Source organism: Bombyx mori, chromosome 2 (genome assembly GCF_030269925.1).
Source record: "Bombyx mori chromosome 2, ASM3026992v2".
NCBI lineage: Eukaryota > Metazoa > Arthropoda > Insecta > Lepidoptera > Bombycidae > Bombyx > Bombyx mori.
Genome location: NC_085108.1, coordinates 2,827,998 through 2,847,551, shown reverse-complemented (window position 1 = coordinate 2,847,551; position 19,554 = coordinate 2,827,998). Strand labels below are relative to the sequence as shown.

The window sequence follows — 19,554 nt, the reverse complement described above, 5'->3', positions numbered from 1 at the left end:
AACTAGATGTTGATAATTTTAATTTAAAACACTATGAAATTTCAAAGGACAATGCCCATTTTCTTAGGCGTTTGGGACCCTAAAAAAAGTTGTCAGGTCATGATGGTTTTAACTTAATTTGATAGACAAAGAAATATCGTTTCATATTCAGAAAACGATTTTTATATTCTCACCCAGGTTTAAGAGAAATCCGTTTTTTTCTGCAGCTAAAATTAAGTTGTTATTTGTTTTCTTCGAAATCAATAATCGCTCTCATCATTATTTGCAGTATTAAATAAGTTAATTGTGGTTAATGTTGCTAGAAATAAGCCCTTACGTACATTTTATTATTATTATTTATTCCTTTATTATTTATTCCTCATAATACCTCGTCGCCCCGTTGCTCTTTTCAGCACCCGCTTTTGCAGAACCAATCTAGGCAAGCACTCACTTACTCCTCGTCTAACTAACCTTTATAATAATCTAGTCAGAAAAGCTGAAAACCTTGACATATTTGGCGATTCCCTTCCAATATTCAGGAACAAAATTATAAAAAGTTGTTGTTGAACCTCAGCCTCAGCCTTGGTCTGAGTACTCGTGTATTACTGTCCTTAATGTCTTTCTTTTGTTTTTAATTTTTTATTATTATTAATGGTATTGTCAAATCTCTATTGATATATTAATGTAATACATGCTGTGATTACCTCTAATTAGATTTGCAGTTATCAATTGCTCTATATATGTCAATGTTATTTTATGTCTTACTGTAAACCCTGCCGGTAATCCTTAAATAAATAAATAAAGCATAGTAAATAAGGCATAGTTTTTCAAGTACAAATAGTTTTGACATAAAGTTGGCCCACTTTTGGGCATTGTCCTTTAATACTAAAATTCTAAGTTAAAAGTTTTCACTTCTATCTGCTATGACTGCCTATATAATATATTTTTTAAAGTAATTGTGATATTGAATTACGTCATATGTTTGAAACCAAAGCGAAATAAGGTTTGCGTGAAATGAAACGCAAATATGTATATTTTTTGGAATTAGTTTGTATGCCATAGAAATAATTCTAAGTACATTTTATTTGGTTGGTTATTCATTTAATTATATAAAACTAAAGGTCCCACAGTAGTCGAAATTCGACTATAATTAATTGGAATTTTAAGTTTGTACACATACTACAATCACAAATTTCGCCAAGTCTACACTATAAAAAAATATTAATAAAGACAAACAATATTTAATCTATTCTCAATTTGACAACAGACGTCAGAAACAAAATTTTGACAATAAATAGTATGCATGCGTGTGTGCGTCGAATACATGGTATGTAGTGTGTGTATTGTTTTCTTTATTGATTTAATGTATCTTTTATGCATTATTTAAAAAAAATATTAGCATTGTGAACTTCTTCTCTATATTCTCTATAAGTGTGGAAAGTTTCATACTCCTCCGTCCGCGCAATTTTCGTAAAAACGGATACAAAGTTTTTGCTTCACGTATTAATATATAGATTTGCTACAAATTAAGAACTTGCTGCTATTGTGGACTGTAGGATTAGGACGAGCAAGGAACTTTATAAATAAACTCGCGAGGATTGCACGTATAATTTTTTTTATTTTGGAAATTTTATAATTCGCGTACAATAAATAGCACGAAAAAAAAGAGAATGACAAATCTTAAGACATTTTAAAATTCAAAATTAACGTCAAAACCACAACCACAACAATAAAAAAGGTTTTATATATAGGTTTTATACCAATTTGTTGGGTTGCCAATAACTGCTGCTATGCACACTGTGTTTGAAAGCGAGCTGGGTACGACACACCCTACTACCTACCTACTTACTGTACTATGAAAAAAAACCCGCCAAATTTCTGCGAGAACATTCCATTTATTGTGTAGGCTGAACGAGCCCACGACCGAACCGTCTGGTGGTAGTGGTGCGTATTGTGACCTTGAGGCATGAGGTCTCAGTTTTTAATGATCCTCTGCATCTTGATTTCTCCGCGGCAGAAGTGGGGAGGATGGTAACAGGACCTAACTGTGAGGGCTTCTAAGACGCTCTACACGTGAAGCCTTGCGATAAAGTTACAAATATTCTGTGTGCTTAGTGAGAGTTTTTTAACGTTCTCGCTAGCGTAAAAGTTAACTCAGATTTGTATGGAGGTGGAACAGCGCCCCTAGCGGCAAACGTAGGCAAACAACTTTTACGCTCTCGATAACGAAAACACGCACTAAGCACACTAATGAGGAATGGAGTTTAAATATCTATATATTAATACGTGAAGCAAAAACTTTGTACCCCTTTTTACGAAAATTGCGCGGACGGAGGAGTATGACATTTTCCACACTTATAGAGAATATAGAGAAGGGGTGCAGAATGTTCGTATTTTTTTAATTAGGCATTAAAATACATTACACACTACCATGTATTTGACACAACGCATTTATACTCTTTGTTTATTGTCAAACGTTTGTTATTGTTTTGTCTGTGGTCAAATTGAGAATGTCTATATTGTAGTCTTCGCAAAATCTGTCATTATAGAAATATAATAGTCTTCGACAATAGAACCATAATAATGTTTAAATTTATTAATATTTCTCATCTTTATTAATCTTTGTCTAAAGTGTAGTCTTGGTAAAAACTGTGATTATAGAAGTATAATAGTCTTTGACTATAGAATCATAACAGTGCACCAACTTATAGTTTCAATTAATTATAGTCGAATTTCGATTACTGGGGGACCACTAGTATACTTAAATAGACATTTCAATCAATCCACCGCACATTAGGAGTTATCGTTGCACTCCTCATAACGTCACTCTTGTAATCCTCCTCGCCGAATCTCCGCCGGAACCTATCCTGGGCGGCATTAATTTCGCCCAACTCATCCAGTTCGGTCACCGTTAACTCCCTAAATTTTTTTCCTTTTATTTCGTCTGGTATCACCGGGACGCCATTGTTTTTTCGCGCGCCTTTTGACGTTTCGCGTTTCCCGCCATTAATCTCATCGATCATAGAGTCTAGAGTGCGGTGGAGCTGGTCTCCGTTGCCATTGGGACGCTTGTTCAGGAGTCCGTTGTTTTTGTACGACGTTGAGGCGCTGTCTGCGGCGACGAACGCTTCGTTCGTGTAGGTTTGCGGCTTCCCATCGAGCTCGTTACGTTTGTTCGCCTGTGAGCGAACGCGTTTGAGAGCTTTGTGTGACATTTAATGAGATCTTTTTTATTATTGCTTATATGGGTATTATGGGCTTATTTCTGCCGTGAAGCAGTAATGCGTTTCGGTTTGAAGGGTCGGATAGCCGTTGTAACTAAACTGAGACCTTAGATATCTCAAGGTGGGTGGTGGATTTACGTTGTAGATGTCTATGGGCCACGGTAACCACTTAACACTAGGTGTTCGCGAGCTGGTCCACCCATTTAAGCAAAAAAATGTCGAATGAAATAAACTGGAAATAGCCTTATGAATGATCAGAGGCGAATCTGCCCGTGCTGGGAAGTCATATTAGGGAAACTTCGGTTCTCAAATTAACCTGTTTTTGTACCTATGCCATTTTGATAGCGCCCTTACTAGAGACGTAACTATACTTGAGACCTTAGAATTTATATCTCAAGGTGGGTGGCGCATTTACGTTGTAGATGTCTATGGGCTCCAGTAACCACTTAACATCAGGTGGGCTGTTAGGTCGTCCACCCATCTAAGCAATAAAAATAAATAAATAAAAGACGCTTTTGTGAATTATTTAAATAGATTATTCTTTATAATAAATAGATTATTTTTGTTTTGTCAACGACAAAGGGTAAGTCTTGAGAAATCCTAGGCAGATTCGATTAAGATACTGATCACGTATCCTCTATCCATCATCTATCCACGTAATCTGGCAAATGTTTTCCTAATCCAATAACACGTTTGAAAGTGATATTCGCAGGCCAACGGACGCAGCACACCGGTGCCAAGTGGTTCCCGGATCGCAATCAAATGACTTTTAGATCTGCTATAGATCGATTGAGGATTTTTCTTTCAAACGTCAAATGTCATCGGAAGAGACAAAAAGTAGTTCTCGATCCTTCTATACAATAAAAGTAAAAGTAAATAAGTAGGTAGTGCCTATATACCTTGAGGATTTTTTCGACGACCAGACCGTGTCCGGTGTTGATGCCGATAGTCCCGACTTCCTCCATGCTGCTTGAGCGGCGGAACGGCCTCAGGGCTGACACAGCGCGAGACACTCCCACCTGATCATGGACTAGTAGTTATGGCTTCTTTTTCCTACCTTAATAGCCTTGAGAGCCTATATCAGCGTTACCCTAACGTGTAGATGAGCTCTCGGGGCTCAAACCGGAGTGTTGCTAACATTGACCCTAGCAAGAGCAGTGCTTCGCAAAATCTACCACCGGATCGGAAACGCGACCTACTGAGAAGATCCGACGAGAAACTCAGTGGGCTGTGTCTGTGGGTTAATTTGCTCGTGGAGCCCTTCGTCGCAAGCGACGGGTTCGGCGAGGACCGGTGCTTGAAGTAACCGGTGCTAGAAAAGCACCGTTAACGGATCGGGATAGTTATAGCACAGCGCTCGTGGAGTTACAGAACTTGAGTCCCGGGTGATGAAGGTGAAATTTTGCGTAGCTTAAATTTATAGTACTACTAGCGACCCGCCCTCGCTTCGCTTCGGAAACTGTAATTTATTATTGATATCTCCACTATTTAATGGATGTTATTATAAATATACACCTTCCTCTTCAATAACTCTATCTATTAAAAAAAACCGCATCAAAATTCGGTGCGTAGTTTTAAAGATTTAAGCATACATATAGGGACAGAGAAAGCGACTTTGTCTTATACTATGTAGTGATAGTGATACTCTTTAGGAGACTCTTCAGGATATCACTGAAGTCGTCGTGGCCTAAGCGATAAGACGTCCAGTACGTACGTATCGTGCGACTTTGCCGATGTTCGAATCCCGCGGGCGGCTACAGATTTTTTTAATGCGATAACTAATGTTGTATTTCCACGGTGAAGGAATAACATCGTGTAATAAAAATCAAAGTAGCATAAATTAAGTAGGTATATATGTTTTGCGTAATCACTGGTGGTAGGGCTTTTACGGGCTCCGGTGACCACTTAACACCAGGTGGGCCGTGAGCTCGTTCGTGAGCTTGTTCTTAGCAACAATAAGAAACCTTATATTTTATCATTAGTTTGTTGCCGTCTGCTGAAGATTGCCTCCCGGCTTAGAGTGTGACATAGTAATTATTTCCACGATGGCCGTATGACCTTCGAGCTTTAAGCGGGTCGCTAGCTAAGTTTTGCAAGAAAACGTGATGATGACAAGGAAATATATTACCTGTCCATGCCTGATCCTGTGCTCAGTAAGGTCGGCCCCAAGCAACTCATTGTAAGGGTCCATTCGTATAGGCATGACCCTGTCTATGAGCCACAGTAACAGCATGGTGACCAGCACGCCCCACGCGGCCAGGCACACGGCGGTGAGGCTCTGCACTCCCAGGAGGTACCAGCCGCCACCTGGGGCAGTTATGTTTATTAAAACAATGATTGCTGGGTACGCGTGTTGTCCATGCGTCGCATACAGTGGGCTGATGTAGACTCTTCCATTAGTAGAGCGTCTTTGACCGCGATAACTACTACTTCTCCCGGGTTCTGTCTTGGGCGGGAGTACAGGGGAGTCATTTAATAAGTGGCTTTACCATCATGGCAGTATACACGGAGGGGCTGCGTGAGGACCACGATGGAGGCTCGACCCCAGCCCCAAAAAAATATGTCCTGGTCTTGACTTCATCATTTTCAATTTAGTCTGTCTGGCGTAATACTGAACTAGACCTAGTGATCGGTAGCCTTGTCTATGAAAAGAGACAAATATAGATAACACAATAGTAATTTATTCAAAGATCCACTTTTAACATATACTGTTATGGCCTTGTGTTTTGCAAATGCTTACTCGTATCTTACGAGCTAAGATAATAAGTAATAATTCGAACTAAACATTTCGCGGAAGAGCCGTAACTGAAGAGTGGCCAACCCTGCACTAGATCAGTGATCAGGGACAAGTTCTGATTGCGTGCCCAACTTACTCATCAACTTATTGTTACTGTACTACTGTACTGTAAAAACTGGGACCTTAGAACTCATATCTCAAGGTGGATGGCGGCAATTACGTTGTAGATGTCTATGGGCTTCAGTAACCACTTAACACCAGGTGGGCTGTGAGCTCGTCCACTCATCTAAGCAATAAAGAAAAAACTCATATGTTTGTATATTCTTCTACCGTCAACTTGATTATATTGTGCTGCTGTCTACGGGCTTTCTTCTACCATTTTGTATCAACGGTTAATTCAATTACACAATATGGAAGCGATATTACCTTTGAACAAGCCGGATCTCCCGTTTGTCGTCTCCATCGGTATAGGGTTGTCGGCAAATAGACCAACTGCTATGACTCCTGGAAAATCGAAGCGTATTGTACATTTTCTTGTTTTAATTTGGGCTTCTTGTGACACCATTTGTTGCCAATGTCGAGCTTATAAAATAAATAAAAAGTATAAAAACATACATATGCTGTTTTGTGAACAATGAAATGAAGTGATATGAGAGGAAGTTTTGAAGATTTGAGACTTTAATAAAAAAAAAACGAGATGAGAAAGGAGGAATTTAAGTCGTGGTAAAATGCTGGTTTAGTAAATTTAAGACGTTTCCAGTAGGCTTTTGGAAAATGGAAAAACCCGAAAGAGCCATCACTGTTTAATTTTCCCGCGTTTGTACACTATCACAGATGCGGAACAGTTTATAAACCAACGCTATTACACGCTTAAAACTGAAAAAAACATTAATTTAATTATTGGCGCCGTTGCGATGAGATGTTGGGTGCAAGTCTTATTCAATAAAAGTGGACTATTTATTTATTTTTCGGTTTATTATTCGGATTTCATAAACCAGTTATAGAAGTGGAAAGCGTCACGTAATGACATCTTTAGTCAAGGTATTGAGTGGATAGATCGACTGACCTACCACAATAGGACCTGGAGACCCGGGAGCGTTTACAAACCATTGAGATGTCATTACATTTTCCATCAAATCCCATCACTTGTGATCTAGTGTTTCCAAGACCAGTCCCTTTTTTTTTTTGCTTAGATGTGTGAACGAGCTCACAGCCCACCTGGTGTTAAGTGGTTACTGGAGCCCATAGACATCTATAACGTAAAAGCGCCACACACCTTGAGATATAAGCTCTAAAGTCTCAGTATAGTTACAACGGCTGCCCCACCCTTCAAACTCAAACACGTTACTGCTTCACGGCAGAAATAGGCGGGGCGGTGGTACCTACCCATGCGGACTCACAAGAGGACCTACCACCAGTAAAAACCTCCATCTACCTCCCTCCCTCCCTCCATCTAGTGCAGTGAAACCAGTGACCAGTCCCTCACCCCAGATTCCGCAAGCGCCGTGGACAGCCGAAGCTCCCACGGGGTCGTCGACCCGGAGTCTGTCGAATAGCATCGAGCTCGCCGAAGCCACGCCGGCACCAATGAATCCTATCAGCAGAGACTCCCAAGCGCGGTACAGGAAGCAGCCAGCTGTCGACAGACAACCAGTTTAACTAGACTTGCGTGTGGCGGTAGACGACAATGCGGACTAGGTCACGGTTATTGGTCACAATGGCTCGTGATTATCAATAGTGCCAAGTGGCCAAGTTAAACTCTTTTAAAGGCCTCGATTGGAGGCTTTTGTCTACCAATTTGCCAGTTGCCGTAAGGGGCTTCACGTTGACTGGTGGGCGAGCATACGGCCCATCTGATGGTGCGTGGTTCAGTCATGGACTTCAGCAATGCCAGGGCAGAGCCAAGCCGCTGCCTACCGTTAAGTACTCGCCACAAGCCTCGTTTGAAGAAGGGTGTTAAGTGGTTACCGAAGCCCATAGACATCTACAACGTAAATCTACCACCGACCTTGAGACATGAGTTCTAAGATTGCGGTTTTAACAGGTACAACAGCTGCTCTATCCTTCAAACCGAAGCGGATTACTGCCTGAACCCCGCTTACGACATTTTCAAAATAAGCTTGCACATATACAAGTGAATTATATAAAATATTTATATAAAAGGGCGCTAAGGTAATGATGAATGGGACTTCGTAATTGGAATAGATTATAAAGGCTACACACGGGTGCTACACAGCCTAGAGACGCCTTTTGATATATATGCGCAGTAATGATTACAAACTTCATTAGCCGTAAACTCCATTACCCATCAAACACTACAAGAGCCTTGACTCTCTTATGAAAGAACAAGAATAAAATAAATAATAGTTTAAAAAAACAAAAAAAATACGCTTTTATAGTAAATCCCACTAAAAATTGAAAATAAAGTATAAAAAATTTGAATAAAAAATTGGGGTGCTTTTCAGGATTTGATCAAAATAACCCTTCTATTCATATCTGTTCATAAAATATTTATAACTACTGATACCATGCGCACCCCACGCTTTTTTTTACAATAAAATCATTTTTTCTTACACTATTTTTAATGCAAATTTATTAAGATTTATTTTCTATTTTTTTAATGGGATTTTCTATAAAAGCGTATTTTTTTAGTTTTCTTAAACTATTATTTATTTTTCATTGTTTAGTTGAATTTCAACTTTTTTTTTTAATATTGAATTGTCGTCGGTCCTTAATCTTTATTACTCGAAATTTGGTATGCTTTCATACCAAATTTGGTATGCTTTCATACCAAATTTCGAGTTAATCCAACGTTTTGAAGGGGGTCAAAATAATGTTGAAAAATTCCGTTACATACTAACATACATACGTCTGAGGCTAATAAAAGCATATTAAAAACTACATTCCTTGAATGCATACCTGTTATAGACACCAGAGAACCGAGGATGCTGTTAATCAGCTCCATAACCTCAGCTTTTCCTTTGTTCTTGATAAGCGTGAACCTGCACGAGATTAGCAGCATCAGGTCAGTACAGCGTAAGGTGTGTTCGATAATAATAATTAATGAATACAGTAAAAGCTCCTTATTTGCATGGTATTTGTTTCGCAAATATGCCGCGAATATAAAAACCGAAATATCGAATGGTAATTTACATATCCCACCTTTAGAATTCAAGTGGCGTAATCCAAAATTCTTGTTTTTTTTTTGGTAAACGCCAAAAACGTAATTGAAGATTTTTTTTAATATAAAATATACTTTACTAGCGACCCGCTCTCGCTTCGTTTCGGAAACTAATTTATTATTGATTTCTCCACGATTTAATGGATGTTATTATACATATGAACCTTCCTCTTCGATCACTCTATCTATTAAAAAAAACCGCATCAAAATCCGTTGCGTAGTTTTAAAGATTTAAGCATACATAGGGATATAGGGACAGAGAAAGCGACTTTGTTTTATACTATGTAGTGAAGCCTCAAAGCGCATACTTTAAAGTTTAAGATACCAACATCACGTTTTCAGGAACTGTATTTATTTTAACTACAATATTTCAAGAGACGAAACCGTTGACAGTTTGTTACTGTTAAAATGATTTATGAAGACAAATAACTCACAGTAGACCGAAGCATCCACCACCGAAAGAACCCATCATGGTCATGACGGCCGCTCTCGCTGCGTACTGCCACTTGGCACCGCTCACCTACACAATGCAATATAGACCATAATGCACTTAATGATATAGGCTATATTTGAATAGATAAAGAACAAAACAGTTAGGGGCAGTTTAATTTGAGATAGATTCGTTACGGCTAGAGACAAAAGATACAATTTAGGAAGAGTGAGAGTGAGACAATTGACAGCGTCTCGCAAACCTCTCGATTGTGCAGAGAGGGAAAGGATAAATCGTTTGTCCGATGTGGGAATCGAACCCACGACCCTTAGCTCAACAGTCAGGACCGATAACTACTGCATCACCGAGTCAGTATAAGCTAATACGTTTGCATTACAGGCACGATTAAAACGTCAATTGATTCGAGACATTGACAGTGACGTCGAGGGAACTAGCTGTCAATTAACTTAAATGACAATGCCCGTAAAATGACACGAACTACGCTAGTACTTCATTCCATTTTTGGCTTCGTGAACGCCTGTAATACGTTATCTAATAATTCAGTCGTATCTTCAAAAAAAAAGTAGCGGATGTATCATACACAATTAAAAAATTAAAATGGAAATGGATAGGTCATTTAATAAGAAGCAAAACAGAAAAATGGGCTAAATTAGTAACTGAATGGTGCCCTCGAGAGGGGAAAAGATTAAAAGGACGACCGTTCCAAAGGTGGGTAGACGATACAAAAGCCGTTGCAGGCTCTACGTGGAAGAGGAAATGCCACGACCGGAGCTTATGGCAGGATTTGAGGGAGGCCTATGCGAAAGCAAAACAATCTTAGCCGATGTCAAATGAAAAAAAAAAAAAAGGAATGGTATGTACCTAAATATGAATTAAGGTTGTTAATAAATGCTTCTTTATCTTTATCTTCAAAATCAGCGAACCACTAGCTTATCAAATTTAATGGCCAATTCGTGTCGCTTCAATAAAACTAAACTACAAGAAGGAAGTAAAATAACATTGTATCTAAACAAACCATTGTGGTTAGTGACGTGAAGTTTAAAAAAAACAATTACGTTACAAATTGCCGGCCATTTTACTTAATATCTAATAGTCTGGTCGACAAAATGGCCGCATTGAAATCATTTAAGTACGAATGGACAATGTATTCTGAACAATTCGTTTTCAAACTAATTGACTCTGTAAGTAGATTTACATTATCCATTCAGTTGTGTACTGGGATGTACTTGAATACTAAATAATCGATAAAAATCGAAATGAAACATTTTGTGTGTTTTTGACATTTCTGTTTTGGCGGGAAATAAAGCGTTCTATTTTAAGGTTCACTTCCTTTTGCATCCCGTGATTCTATATTTCAGAAATCTTTAGAACCTCGAATTTGTTGTTAAAAATAAATAAATAAATCGAATAAATTTTTCCCGTATAAGCTTTTTAAAAATATTTCTAAATTGAAACGCGAAAATTTAACAAAGTTTCATCCAACCTAATACGTCCCTTACTCACTGGCTCAGTCGTACGCCTCGCGTGACCTCCATCGTGAAATTTATTATCTGTTGAGACAAACACGTGACGTCCATTCGTTTTGCTTTGTCAAAAGCAATTTCAACTAATAATACCTGATTTACATATATCTGGTATCTGCCAATGCGGTTTTTTTTTTGGATTGAGGGATTACTTGTAGTCCGGAGGCCTTTGCAGCTTCACCAGGACAGGTAGGCGAGAAAAGGCTCAGCCAGGAGGGGTGGGATTTGTTAACAGCTGCCCGAGCGCCTCCAAAGGACAACATCATAACAACTCAAGAGCAGCTGCTTCGCGAATGAATCGACCGGATCTGAATCGGGATTCGAACACCGACACTGTTGCATCGCTCGGTACGAGTGCACCGGACGTTTTATCATTTAGTCCACGATTTGGTGCTGTTAAAAGACACTTTTTTTTCATTGCTTTGATTGGTGGACGAGCTCACAGCCCACCTGGAGTTTTGTGGTTACTGGAGCCCATAGACATCTCTAACATAAATGCGCCACCCACCTTGAGATATAAGTTATAAGGTCTCAAGTATAGTTACAACGGCTGCCCCGCCCTTCAAACCGAAACGCATTACTGCTTCACGACAGAAATAGGCAGGCGGTGGTATAATACCTACCCGCGCGGACTCATAAGCGGTCCTGCCCACCAGTAATTACGCAAATTTTAATTTTGTGGGTTTGATTTTTATTACACGATGTTATTCCTTCACCGCGGAAGTAAATCGTGAACATTTGTTAAGTACGTGTATTTCATTAGAGAAATTGGTACCCGCCTGCGGGATTCGAACACCGTTGCACGTATTTTTGTCTACCAATTTCCAATAAATCCAACTTCATATTCTAAGTGCTAGTGCGCAGCTTAATCTGAGGCAGCCATAAATTTATTGTTTAAGCACGAACTACGTTTTCGGAATTTAAAACTTATATTATATTAAATTGAAAATCGCATAAGTAACACCAGGTTGATTGATGGTTTGCGAATTTGGAATCGCAATCGGACTGACCTTGGGATAACGTGTCGTCTAAATCAATGACGTTTTTTTTTCGAAGTTTCACGTAAGCCAAAAGCTTAGAAGTCACGTCCTTACGGATCCATCAGATCCAATAACCTTTGCATTAGACGCCTTCAGCTCTAACACTAGGAGCAGGGTTAGGGACCTCGGTAACCGTACTCGTCGAACTCGACAAAAAGTTCGCCGTGCAACCTAACCCATGAATCAGCTTGCTGAGTTTCTCTTGAGATGTTAGGTCTCCTTCGGAGGCGCTCGGGTAGCTGTTATCAAATCCCACCCTCCTGGCTGAGCCTTTGCTCGCCCACCTGTTCTGGTGAAACTGGAAAGGCCTCCGGGCCACCAGTAATCCTTCAATCATAAAAAAAAAGCTTAGTAGTAGGAGGGTAGGAAATACTCAATTCAAACTAAGAGTTTCTTCTAATCAGCAGGCGGAAGATAGAGTCCAGTCTGACCATAACCGCATGACCGTTTTAAGAATACTAAATGCCTTTTTTAGTAATGCGTTTCGGTCTGAAGGTTAGGGCAGCCGTTGTAACATAGGGACCGACTTGTCGTTGCCGAGTGTTGTGGCATCGATGCTCGGCGACGACGAGTCGTGGAAGGCGAGGCTCGACTTCTGCGAGTGCACCATCTCGCAGAAGGAGGCGGCGGGGCGCGTGAGAGACGCACAATCCCGCTGCCGTCGAGCGGGGGCCAGTGAGGCGGATCTCGCCCAAGCCCTGGCCCTCTTAAGTGTTTCGGGTCCCCCTAACATGTCGGTCTGGGGACCGGCGAGGGGGGCCGAAGAAGACGTCGTGCAAGCTGCTCTGCACGCGTTTTACGCAAGAGCATCCGGGTGATGGAAGGCCGGCTATCCTCGACCCACGCTGGTTCTGGCCCAGCGGGGTATTCCGTAGGGTAACCCACTCTAACCGGCGCCATCTAGGCGGGCTTCGGACAGTCAGCCGACCGAGAGGGCTGGTGGTCGTGGCGCCGACGACCGCCAGTCCGGCGTCCCGAGGGGGAGGGTGATGGAAGAGATGTGCTCCGCACTAAACGCTTCACTTTCCCCCCTTTGCCTTGTCATGAGTTCTGTCTCATGCGAGGTTTGGACGTTGGTTGTTGAGCGACAGGAGGTTTTAGTCAGTTCGACTCTGACATACCCCGCCCAGATTTCCTCCAGACCAAAAAAAAAAAAAGCCGTAACTATACTGAGATATTAGAACTTATATCTCAAGGTGGGTGGCGCATTTACGTTGTAGATGTCTATGGGCTCCAGTAACCACTTAACACCAGGTGAGCTGTGAGCTCGTCCACCCATCTAAGCAATGAAAAAAAAAGACTCACAAGAACTCTTGCTTTTTGAACTCACCCCATATGTGCTGCCGGAGTTGAAAGCCAACCATCCCCACCAAAGCACGAACGTTCCCATGGCGGCGTTGACCGGGTTGCCGAGGGGTAAAGGGTCCGTGCCCCGGGCATACCTGCCCAGTCTCGGTCCCAGCATCAAAGCTGACGCAAAAGCTGACGATCCACCTGTTTTCGTACGGATTGATAAAGTTATGACCTGAGCTTCGTAACCAATGCTTTGGCTATTCACAATTGACACTTAATTAGTAAACAGTACACGTGTTACGTTTTTGTCAGTGGATTATAATTGTAATAATCTGTTATCATTAGTGTGTTGATTAGAAGAAACGCGTAGCTTCCTCTTATTCTTTTATACGCAAACCTCATGATTTTATCTATAGGTGGTTTGGAAAAAACTGGAAGCTCGCAATTCTGCAATGTATACTGGTGGTAGGTCGTCTTGTGAGTTCGTGCGGGTAGGTACCACCACCCTGCGTATTTCAGTCGTGAAGCAGTAATGCGTTTCGGTTTGAAGGGCGGCGCAGCAGTTGTGCTGTTAAAAGTGAGACCTTAGAACTCCTGTCTCAAGGTGGGTGGCAGTATTTACGTTGTAGATGTCTATGGACTCCGGTAACCACATAACACCAGGTGCGCCGTGAGCTCGTCCACTCAACTAAGCAATTTAAAAAGAATCCAATCTGTCATGAAGCAATGCGTTTCAGTATAAATGTTGGATCAGTCTCTCTTTCTACCATGACATTTCAACCCTCAACATCAGTTAGTCTGTCGATCTGCCTTAATAAAAGCAATCTCTTTAGCTAACGTGTAGCCTTCTGACCAAAATAGGATCAATTACCATATGGTTGAAGTTGAACATTCATACTAACTGGTTGAAGTTTGTGTTACACGTCTTCAGTTTCTTTTTTTCCTACCAAAGCTGATGATAGCCTTGAGAGGCTATTTCAGAGTAACCTTAACTAGTAGGTGAGCTCACGGGGCTCAAACCTGACGACGTTGCTAACACGGACCCTAGCAAGAGCCGTGCTTCGCAGAATCTACCGCCGGATCGGAAACGCGACCCACTGAGAAGATCCGGCGAGAAACTCAGTGGGCTGTGTCTGTGGGTTAATTTACTCGTCGAGCCCTTCGTCGCAAGCGACGGGTTCGACGGGAACGATGACCGGTGCTTGTGGTACCTAAAAGCACCGTTAGTGGATCGGGAGGATCCGAAGTGACGTCGTCTTCAGTACTCACCCACAAGGTGCACAGGGCCGGAGCCGGCGATGTCCACAGCACCGAGCTGGTTGAGGAAGCCATGCGAGCCCCACACCCAGCCGGCTGGGACGCAGTACACGATCGTGTTTAGAAACGAGAAAACGCAGTACGCTTTGAAGTTACACCTGCAGACGATAATCTATATATTAATACGTGGTAGGATCTCTCGCGAGTCCGCGCGGGTAGTTGCCACCACCCAGCCTATTTCTGCCGTGAAGCAGTAAAGCGTTTCCGTTTGAAGGGTGGGGCAGCCGTTGTAACTATACTTGAGACCTTAGAACTTATATCTCAAGATGGGTGGCGCATTTACCTTGTAGATGTCTATGGGCTGCAGTAACCATTTAACACCAGGTGTGCTTAACACCAGCTGGATCACCCATCTAAGCAAACAAAAAAAAAGAAGTTGATAAAAACAATAAAAGCTTTTGGGAGCATCAGAATATACAAAGACATTGAAATCACGTTGTGGTCTTTGCAAACGTAAATAGTTTCCGTTGCTTAATACGTAACGTAACATTAACACTGACAGTAACGTCTCGGAGTTGCTCGCGATTTATCCTACTTACCGTTCAGCCATCGCGCCACTGACAATAGTAGTCGCAGTGGTGGCGAAGGACAGCTGGAAGAGAAACGAAGCGAACACTGGACCCATCAGCGCGTCTCCCACTGGAGGATCAAGTAGGAAGTCTCCAGTACCAACGAACGGATTGGAGTAGGAGCTCTCGCCGAATGAGAGCCCGTAACCGAATATCCAGTAGGTGAGACCTGGGGGGTAATTGATAATTAGCATTTCCTATGCTGATAGCCTTGAAAGGCTATTTCAGCTTCGCCCTAACGTGTGTAGGTGAGCTCACGGGGCTCAAACCGGAGTGTTGCTAACACTGACCCTAGCAAGAGCAGTGCTTCGCAGAATCTACCACCGGATCGGATACGCGACCCACTGAGAAGATCCGGCAAGAAACTCAGTGGGCTGTGTCTGTGGGTTAATTCGCTCGTCGAGCCCTTCGTCGCAAGCGACGGGTTCGACGTGGACGGTGACCGGTGCTTGTGGTGCCGTTGCACCGTTGAACATTTGTGCTTTCAGTCTGCCCATTCCTAATCCATTCCCATCTTATCCATGGAGACCGACGTCGTTGGTCGTCGACTATCGCCTCGGCGACCCGTCGGTCGGGCGTCCTCGGGGTGGCGCCGCGTGTCTGGTTGTAGTGTCGATCGCGGGAACCCCCCTACTCTGACCGGGTTCTGACCCCGGGCGCAGATCGGACGTCGGGTGTAAGAGTGCAGGGGAGTCGTTTCGTGGGTGGGCCCTAAAATCCTTGGGCCCGCGATCTGCTCTCAACACCTGCAGATCGTTGAGTCTCACATACCCCGCGCGCCCCTTATGCGTGGAGACCTCGTAGGAGGTTCGGGCCCGGCCCGGAAAAAAAAAAGTTGACGCATTTACGTTGTAAATGTTTATGGGCTCCGATAACCACTTAACACCAGGTGGGCTCTGAGTTGGTACACCCGTCTATGTCACACAAAAAAAATCGTTGTTCGCTCACCCCCGAGCGATATATCAGCCATATTCTTCATCATAATGTTGGCCTCGTTCTTAATGGAAACGCAACCGGATTCCAACATGCCGAAACCTGAAACACATAGCCCGTTAATTACAACGTACGATATTTTTATCACTCTTGTGTGTAAGAAGTAGTGGTGTGTAAAATTTGGAGATTGTAAACGTCATTATGGAAGACCGACACAGTCGCAATGCTCCCCAATCCTGATTACGCAGGAGCCAGTCACCGCCGACGCCCTAGACACATCCTTACGGATCCATCAGATCCAATAATCCTTGCATTAGACGTCTTCAGCTCTAACGTTAAGAGTAGGGACCACGGTAACCGTGTAACCTAATCTAAACATCAACCCGCTGAGTTTCCCGCCGGATCTTCTCAGCGGGTCGTGATTCCGATCCGATAGTAAATTCAGTCGCGAAGCAGTTGCTCTTGACTTTTTAGGTCTCCTTCGGATGCGCTCAGGTAGCTGTTAGCATATCTCACCACTCCTGGCTGAGCCCTTGCTCGCTCACTTGCCCTGCATATCTTAAAGTTTAAGATAAGCGCTTTAAGGCTTAAATTACCAAAATCAAAACTGAAAAGTTACAATTCTTCAATTGCATTCTTGGCGTTTACAAAAAAAAAAAACAACAAACTTCATTTAAGCCACTTCTATTTTAAAGGGGTGCAATTTAGTAAGCCGTACAATTGAGAATTCAATCTCATATCTTAATCTGTCAACTCAGATTAAGCACAATACCTATGATATTGTCTTTGTAGTTCTTCTTCTTCTTTTAAGTGTGACAATTGGCTTCTTGCGACGCCATTGTTGCCAGTGTCGAGTTTATATAAATATTCGGTAAGTAAATATATATTATTATAGATATTCTGTTAAATGAAAAATGATATGAAACGAAATAAGGTGAAGTTTATTAATTTGAGACATTTGAGACATTGGGCAATTGAGATATGTAAAATTAAATAAAACGAGTTGAAATGAAATATAATAAAATCTCAGTAAAATGACGGTTTTTTTTTTATTTATTTTTTTATTGCCTTTGTATGCAGACGGGCATACGGCCCACCTGATGGTGAGTGGTTACCGTCGCCCATGGACTTCAGCAATGCCAGGGGCAGAGCCAAGCCGCTGCCTACCGTCAATATTTACTGTTTCAGTGGATTTTTTGGAGGAACTTGAGAAGCTACGTCCAGCGACTTTGTTTCATTTTTCTGCATGCACTTTCACAGATGCTAAACTGTTGATAAATCACTGTTATCACATGTTTAAGGAACACAAAATTTAAATCATAAGAGAATTCACATAATTTCACTTCTCGTGTTCCCACTAAAAAGTCGCCTCTCTAGTTCATAAACGTGATGGATTTGTCGACAGCCCTGTTAATAACACTGCCAGCATTAACTTACCAGTCTGCATTGTGAAGATGATGAAAGACGAAGTCAAAATCCAGTTTGTATCTTCTAAGTCGATCTCGAAGTTCTCCTGAAGGTTCACTGTAGTGTTCGTGAGGTTAGGTGACCGAAGTCCAACGTGGGTCCAGTTCGGATCCATGTTTAGTTGATTTTTTATTCAAAAGAAAACTTTTTGAATTTAGGCTGTACGATTTATTAATTACATGACGCGCGTTAAGTAAAAAAAAAATTGTATTCGAAAGTTATGGCGGGTTTTTTTTCTTCTTTTGGTTCGTTTTTGTAAATTGACTTTCTTTATTTCGAATTGTAGTTACAGTTTTTTTTTTTTTTTATGTAAAATATAAAACATTCCCGCCTTACGTGGACGGCGAATGAAACTTCAGTTTTGGCTACGACTACTTTTATATCGACGCGAGACGTCTTTGTTGGCGTCAAGGACGCGCGAAATAATTGTTAAAATTAACAAACGATGTGGCACTTTAGCGAAAATTCTCTCGCATCTTTACGGTGTTATGATTGTGAGATAGAGCTGCCACAATGATACGCACTCACGAACTGCGTGACCTGGACGTGGTGCAGGAATTTGTGTACTTGGGGTCATTAATATCCAGTGACGGTCACGTGGAAGGAAAGAGTCGAGGAAGATTGCCAACCAGGTGGACGGACATTATCAAGGAGGCCACAAACACCAGCGTCCCGGGCGCCATTAAGCAGGTCGAATGCAGGCAGCATTGGAGGAAGCTGGTGCAAAAACTGTACCAAGGTGGTCACGACCCTCAGTAATGAGGAAACGACAGAGAAGAAGAAGAAGATTGTGAGTGGTCCGTTCTCCGTGGTCTTGTAGTTCCTGAATATTAATTGAACGATTTAGATACAACAGTGTAACCTGTGGATACTGACCACTTACGGTTCTTGACATTAGTGGTCATTATATAAGGGTGGGTGGTCATAATGCAGAGAATGATAAATAGGTGCACATAAATGATAAGGAGAAGAATGCACGAGATAGATAAAGATAAAAGCAATAATTTAAATGGAAACAGTTTCTTCAGGAAAGATCTTCCACAGAGTTATTTCTCTGTCTACCCTATCGTCCCTGTATATTGGCAATGCAAAAAGACATTGCTTATCACTGAGTAATATTATAGAAACGTGTGTCGAATGTAAGCGGGATCTGAGCTTGTCTTGTTTATTTTTAATAAACTGCAAAGTGGAGGAGTTCAAGAATAGGAAAGCGGATCCTGGCATTAGACTAGAAAAACGCTAATAAGAAGAAAAAACTGTGACCTGGACCTCCATGATGACCTGGACTTAGAGCCCATCAGTAAATGTCTACAGTCGACATCGATGCGCCACTTCGACAAAGTGGCACGACACGAGGACCCACTCATCGTGGCCGCCGGTAACTAGGTACATTCCCGATCCTGCGGACAGAATGGAAAGCATGTCGACGTCGCCCAAAACACGTCATTTCAGATTCTCCGCATCCACTAACGGTGCTTTTAGGTACCTCAAGCACCTCGTTCTTGTCGAACCCGTCGCTTGCGACGAAGGGCTCGACGAGTAAATTAACTCACAGACACAGCCCACTGAGTTTCTAACCGAATCTTCTCAGTGGGTCGCGTTTCCGATCCGGTGGTAGATTCTGTGAAGCACGGCTTTTGCTAGGGTTCGTGTTAGCAACGTCGTCAGGTTTGAGCCCCGTGAGCTCACCTACTAGTTAAGGCTACGCTGAAATAGCCTCTCAAGGCTATCAGCTTAGGTAGGAAAAAAAATGTACCAAGCTCACTATAAATCGAAAGAAGTGGCGATAGCTTGTGAGGCGCATAGCATCTGCCCACAGCAATAATCCTGACTGACGACT

General features: G+C 42.0%; 1 protein-coding gene across 1 annotated transcript; it reads right to left on the bottom strand.

The window, feature by feature from the left end:
* Positions 1-1,007: 1,007 nt before the first annotated feature.
* LOC101743522 (putative ammonium transporter 2) lies at positions 1,008-18,080 on the bottom strand. The gene is made up of 12 exons (XM_004933286.5): positions 17,685-18,080; positions 16,263-16,349; positions 15,285-15,483; positions 14,698-14,843; positions 13,466-13,629; positions 9,556-9,641; positions 8,860-8,942; positions 7,427-7,576; positions 6,367-6,444; positions 5,332-5,510; positions 4,103-4,222; positions 1,008-3,158 (listed from the first exon to the last, which is right to left on the bottom strand). The coding sequence occupies exons 1-12, from the start codon at positions 17,827-17,829 to the stop codon at positions 2,754-2,756; spliced, it is 1,842 nt and encodes a 613-aa protein (XP_004933343.1). The 5' UTR covers positions 17,830-18,080; the 3' UTR covers positions 1,008-2,753.
* Between the last annotated feature and the right edge of the window lie 1,474 nt (positions 18,081-19,554).

Excerpts from the sequence above, each read along its gene's own strand:
- LOC101743522 (XM_004933286.5), bottom strand. The coding sequence starts at position 17,829 with ATGGATCCGAACTGGACCCACGTTGGACTTCGGTCACCTAACCTCACG. Across the intron at positions 13,630-14,697 it reads CGGCCCTGTGCACCTTGTGG|GTGGATCGTCAGCTTTTGCG; the intron begins GTGAGTACTGAA and ends GTACGAAAACAG. Across the intron at positions 7,577-8,859 it reads TTCTCTGGTGTCTATAACAG|CTGGCTGCTTCCTGTACCGC; the intron begins GTATGCATTCAA and ends GTCTGTCGACAG.